This window comes from Lathamus discolor, chromosome 5, assembly GCF_037157495.1.
Source record: "Lathamus discolor isolate bLatDis1 chromosome 5, bLatDis1.hap1, whole genome shotgun sequence".
In the NCBI taxonomy this organism is placed as follows: Eukaryota; Metazoa; Chordata; class Aves; order Psittaciformes; family Psittacidae; genus Lathamus; species Lathamus discolor.
The window spans coordinates 3,989,154-3,995,153 of record NC_088888.1 but is presented as its reverse complement, the minus strand read 5'-3'; the positions used below and the strand labels follow the sequence as shown (position 1 = coordinate 3,995,153).

Here is a 6,000-nt window from a genome sequence, read left to right as displayed (position 1 = left end):
GAAAGTATCAGGTCACTTTCCTTCTTCATAGCCATAATCATTTTACACTGATGAGAAAGCACTCTTAGATGTTTGGAAGCAGCTGGTGCCTCCAGCTGAAATAACTCACTGCAGGGTCAGCCCATGGATCAGTGGTAGGAATTCCAGGCTGCCCCTCACTGAAGCATATTCCCGCAGAGCACTAGTCCAGAGTGATTGTTAAATCCTTCTTGTACGGAAGCAGAAGGCTGGGAAACTGCAAGCACCCTACCACTGAAATACAGATCCCATACCCCATCCAACATGGAGCACAAGCACGTTTCCATACCTGACTTCTACAAATCCTGCTGAAGGGAAACCCATACAGTTCAGTGAATGCCATTTTATGAGTAAAACCCACATAACTTAATCTAATTATGACTGTGCTATGAGTGACTGTTACATGGGTCACAGAAATGGAAAGACACAGGGGAACTTCTTCCAGCCTATAGCAGCGAGTAGTCCCAACAACCCCTTTATTCAGTTCTCCTGTGTTTTGTTGGATTTGTTGTCTAAAATGGCTCAAACCCTGGGCTTTCTGTCTTTTCCCTTGGGTCACTGTTCTCCCCAATGGTCAGAAACAGAACAACCTTTGCTTTGCACTAGGACATTCATCAGAAGCAGCTAAAATTAATAATGATCCCTTCCTCAGTCAGGTGTGTGTTAACAGTGTTGGGTTTCGGAACGCATAAGAGAAATCTACTGAACTCAGAAAGGAATTTGATAGTCAAAAGATATCGTAATATCTGGTGTCCACAGGAGCTAAGTGGTGGTAAGGAGGGTTGCTGACAGTTACATGGAATAGGCTCGGCATGTGCCAAGTTGAAACGTGCCAGCCTCTTTTCCCTCTTCCACCAATCCCTTTTCAGGATACAGACCTAGAAATGCTTCTCAGGTTGCTGGATGAGCAAACTGTACCCAGGACAGAAATACTTCTAACACAAGTTCTCAGGATCATCTCCTCTGCTGTGCTCAGAGATCTACGATATCCAGAAAACTTGTTTCATTTAAGTATTTGTGAACTACTTTATGGGTAAAATTTTGTCTTGCTTTTCCCCAAATCCCAGATACCTTCCTTCTAAAAAAAAAAAAGAGTGAAAAAAAGCAAGTATTGGAAACCTGAGGTCCTCCAATACCAAATTTGTTAAATACCTCAGGGAAAATGAATCACACAAAGGCAGAGTTGTAAAAATCCACGGCTTTTCCATACCCCTCCCTTTGTGATGGGGTTGTTTCACCTCAACATTTTAGCTACATACCCCTCAAAGTAACAAAATCCTTGCCCAGATGCCCCGATCTAAAACATACTGACCATCTATTAATGGTGACCATCATTTGTCATCAGTATCTCTCTATCTCGCCATCTAGAAGCTGGTGGGAGGAAGCATTTAGCAATCTCCAAAGCCATACAGCATTATTCCGTGCAGATGTTTTCCTGCATTTCCCCTCTCTTCCCTAGGTTTACTCAGCACCTAAACTGGGCTTTGGGGTGAACTCACCTTAGAGGAAACTCTTGTGTGCCATTTGGCCTTACACAGCAAAATGCACACGCTGCACCATGACGAGAGGGAGGTCCAACAGCAGCCACAAAGGAGAGCAGAACCTGAGCTCAGCTGCTGCTGGAGCTGTAGACAAAGTTTGCCAACACTTGTCAGGCTCCATTTCTTCCCTGTTTGAAGAACAGATTACTTCTCAAGACCACGCAACAGCATAACCCATATTCCCAGTGCCTTTCACAACTACCTGAGCTGGGCAGCAAGGCCAGTATCCACAGAGGCCCTTTGGACAGAGACTGCTCACATGGGCTGAGCAGTAGCTCTTCTCCAGAGAAAGAATTCATAAAGCCTGTTTTCTTAGAACGTTAGGAAATCACTTTACACGGAAGAGGTGATTTTCAGTGGTGGGTGAGACCACCCTTCGCCAAAGCAGAATCCTAGGCTAAGGTGACCAGGATTTTGGCCGTTTCATTTATTTTTCCTTAGAGATTTAAAGCTCCTCCTAATCCTTCTTTCTTTTGTAGGCACTCTGGGATTACTCAGCAGTCCACTGAGAGAAAATGCCATAAAGGTATTTGAAACCAAGGGCACGGACATGGGGGAATGGACAACTGACAAACAGAATGCACAGATTACTTTCTGATTTAATGTGTCACCAAATGCAGCCAGACTAAGATCCAGACCTAATCATTTGTCATTCGCTCCAGCTTAATGTTACCTCCGCTTAATGAGCACAGAGGGAATGCTCAGCAGTAATATCTTCAAGGAAATAATTTTGCTTGTGGAGCAGCTGCATGATCCTTGATGTGTTTTTTAAATGTCAATGCTGTTCATCACATACTTTGTTCTACGCCAAAAAGGTGCCAAAAGATACTTTCTTAGACTAAATAAGAAGCCCGCCAGTGTCTGCTCCAGCTCCTATCTGCTCCTGCTTAAGTAGCGCTTTAGAGCTACACCACAGCTACAGAAACTAGGGGAAAAGTCTCCTGTTGGAGAAGAGGTACAGAGCCAGCATAACTTGAGCTCGATGGTTTCTTAGTTCCCCAAGGCATTAGTAAACATAGCATTCCTTACAGAGCGGAATGCCACAGGGAACTGAGGATCTGCAGTCCAAAGCAGAGTCACTCGTGCACAAGAATTATTTCCTCCCCATAATCCTTCGGGATGGTGGAAGGGCTAAGAGGCATCCTAGCTCCCAGCTGGCTGCACCTCCTATGGTTTGGCTTTCAGAAGCTCAGAGCAAAATCTAGCTAAGTGAGGAAAAGGGATGTTTAGCTGTTCTATCAGGGGCACCAGCGTGAAACCCAGCATGCACTGTGCCCATCTCTAGGCAGGACAAACCTGATGTGAGAAACTGCAGTACGCTGTAGCTCTAACTTAAGCTTTAGGACCCCCACCCCACCTCCTGCAGGCACACATGATTTAGAAAGGTAAATCAGCACTGGGCTACTGTTTTGAGTTTCCTTTGAAATACCTAATACTGATAAAAGGTTCTGCAGAGAACTCTTAACTCCTCAAGCCAAGAGCAAAGGCTATCCAAGCTCCCAGGAGGGAAGAGGACTCACAAGAACAATATTTAGGGGTAAGAGGAGGTTGTAGCCTTCATGATCCACTGGGATATTTGCTCAGGCTGCCACGCTTGTATTTCCCAATGTGTCTGAGGTGAACGTGCCGTGGAATGGACTGGAATACGGTAAATCTTACCTCCTGCATTGCAGGTTTGAGGCTGTGTATGCTTCCATTTACTGAGCCAAATAAATACCAGCAGTTGGGTTATCAGGTAGATAGTTAATGACCCACAGTGAAGACAGGGACAGGAAGAGCAGCCTGCACCGCACCAAAGCAAGATGCAGGTGCTTCTGTTTCACATTCCAAATATATCCCTATTTGGGGCTGCATGTAGAGCTCCTAGAGACGCATCTGTGCATGAGATTTAGGCAAATAAAAGTCCTGTCTGTAATAGCCCAGCCTTTGAGAGCAGATCAAAGGAGAGGCGAGTGGAGCTACAGCCCTGAAACCTGATTTGTAAGTACAGCTTGTACTTTATCCACCTCTTTTTATCTTAGCAAGGACAATGAGAGCGATGAAATGGAAAAAGGAGAATGCCTTCTGTGTGCATTCTCACTGCTCTCTGTGAGCAGATTTAGGAACCTCAGACCAGTTTCTTCTCCAAAATACTTTAATTTTCTTCTCATTTACATTTCTGGAGCAGAAACGTAGTACACCTCACAGAAATTACGCCAGTACAAACCACACTTTGGCTTCAACAAAATCAAAAGGCAAAGTATTTGACATAGGAAATAAGAAAGGTGCTGGAAAACATGAGCGCATGGAACCTGTGAAGTATCTTCTGTACTAGCAGACTGCATGAATTGGCCTGCAAATATACAACAAGAACTGGATAATTCCCAGGAAAGATCTGTGCACTCCTGATGGGGATTTTTAAAGGAACCTTGCGAATTCTTCCTTGGAGAACAGCCATGGGTTGTCCAGCCTGGGAGACCTGAACACACCACAGGCCCTATGAGAAGGGTTAAGCCAGGCTAATTTGCCAATCAGGTACCTCGTTTGTGCTTAGACCCCTTACTGCATGCTACAGAGGAATTCCTTCTTCACAGGAAGAGTCATTCTGGAACCAGCCGCCACACAGTGTTGGGCAGGAGGGTACAGCACTGCCTCTGGGCTCCTCAGCCCCAGGGGAGAAGCGATGTGCATGGCCCAGCTCCACCTCCAATCCCAGATGGGCAGAGCCTGGAGCCCGAGGCAGTGGAGAGAATGCAGTTATTCTAGCTGTGCTGCCCAGGGATACCACATGGATGGTCCAGGTTGCTCAGAAGTTGGCTTAAAGATGTTTCCATGGTATTGTACTTGCCCGTGTAGAATCACCTTAGCACCTACCGGAATCTAACATGTGAAATGGAAACTTTTTTATCTCACCTTGCTACTGGGGAATACCAGGTCACAATCGTGAACTTGTATCTAGTGTTCTATGTGCAGTTTTATATGTATGAAGAGCAGATGCACAATTAAGGTGCCGAGATGCATGAACAAGTTTTCTCGCTTCGTGCAAGAAATTGACATCCTGAGTAATATTCATGAAATGGAGAGTTGCATCCCAGAACGAAAAGCTTTAACACTTTGAACTTCACCCTCCACTTGGCTGATGTGCGGAGGCTAACTTTACAGTACATTTCTGGTCAAGATTACTGGGCCTCAAAATCCCTGGATAACCGAGAAGCTTCATTCATATCCAACCGGGTTTTCTTATTCTATGGCTTTCTGCACCACACCAGAGAGCAGCCTCAGCAGAGAAAGATGTTTGTTCCACTTGCGTTACAGAGGCGTCATTTTCGTGTTCTTTTCTGTGTCACTCCCATCTTGGTACCTCTTTACTCTTCTTCTCAGCACGATCCAGATGAGCAAAGAACCCGCCAGGACTCCAGCTACTGCAGCCACAATGACAGCCCAGTAGGGGACTGAAGGTTCTGTCTTACCCAAGTTGAGGTCTGCACTTCTGAACCCACTGTTTCTCAGAGTGGATAGAAAGGGTTTCTCCTACAAAGGGAGAGCAAAGGTTTTACTGACCACAGACCACCCCCCAGGCAGCATTCAGACAATATGCCCCTTCCCAGAGAGGAATTGTTGCTCTTTAGACAGACTATCAGCTCTTTCTACTTTTTGTCTATCTTAGGTCAAATCTTTCCTGCCCTATTGCCTGAACGTTCCTAGAGCAAAAAAAGGAGCCGGCTCAGAAATGGGAGTGATGGCATCATTTCCAAACTGGTTTGCCACGGATGGCCATATAAATTAGTGAAAACTGGCTTAAATGACAAAAGTTTTCTACTGCAATGAGGATAATTTTTTCTTTCCGTTAAATCTTACCTAGGTTTTCTGCGTAGCATATTTTAGCTATATAAAGCCTTCACAAAGATACTCTTTTTAAAGAGCTTTACCAATAAGAAAGGAGAAAAATCAAAGTCATCCGTGAAGAGTATAGACACCTTGGCCTTTACTTACTGGGCTTGGACACTTGAGTTTTGATCTGTCATAGGTGAAGTTGTTGTAAGTCTGCTTTCCAGTAGCTGGCTCCAGCTGAAGAAAAAAAAGCAATAGTAAAAATAATGATGCTACTTTGCCTCCTCAGACTCTCCTGACTTGGGTGGTTACAGCTTTTCATCCAATCTTCTGGTGCTTGCAGCAATGCGGAAGGGTGGTGGGAGGAGCACCACAGAACAGTTTCCAAACGTTTTATCACTCATGAACTGAAGACATTGAGAAGCTGATGTCCTCTCTGCAGAAAAATCCTCTTGAAAACAAGGGCCAGGAGAAGCCTTTCCTCCCTTTCTGCTGAGAAAGTAACTCTGAATACCACACGTTCTGGTAGAACAAAGTGGTTCACTGTACACCCAGTTCTCCCACGTACACATCTCAAACGACAGTATAAACCACAAAGGATAAAAACCAAACCCACATGACAGATGTTAGT

General features: G+C 44.9%; 1 protein-coding gene across 5 annotated transcripts in view; it reads right to left on the bottom strand.

Annotated features, from left to right (window-relative positions):
- Positions 1-3,675: 3,675 nt before the first annotated feature.
- The window catches only part of PLB1 (phospholipase B1), an 82,731-nt gene continuing 80,406 nt past the window's right edge, over positions 3,676-6,000 (bottom strand). For all 5 annotated transcript variants that reach the window (XM_065679455.1, XM_065679456.1, XM_065679458.1 and 2 more), the window contains 2 exons: positions 5,532-5,606; positions 3,676-5,069 (listed from right to left, as the gene is read on the bottom strand). In XM_065679455.1, coding sequence (XP_065535527.1) covers positions 4,848-5,069; positions 5,532-5,606 — 297 coding nt within the window. In that variant the 3' untranslated portion in view covers positions 3,676-4,847. The remainder of the gene's footprint in view (positions 5,070-5,531; positions 5,607-6,000) is intronic.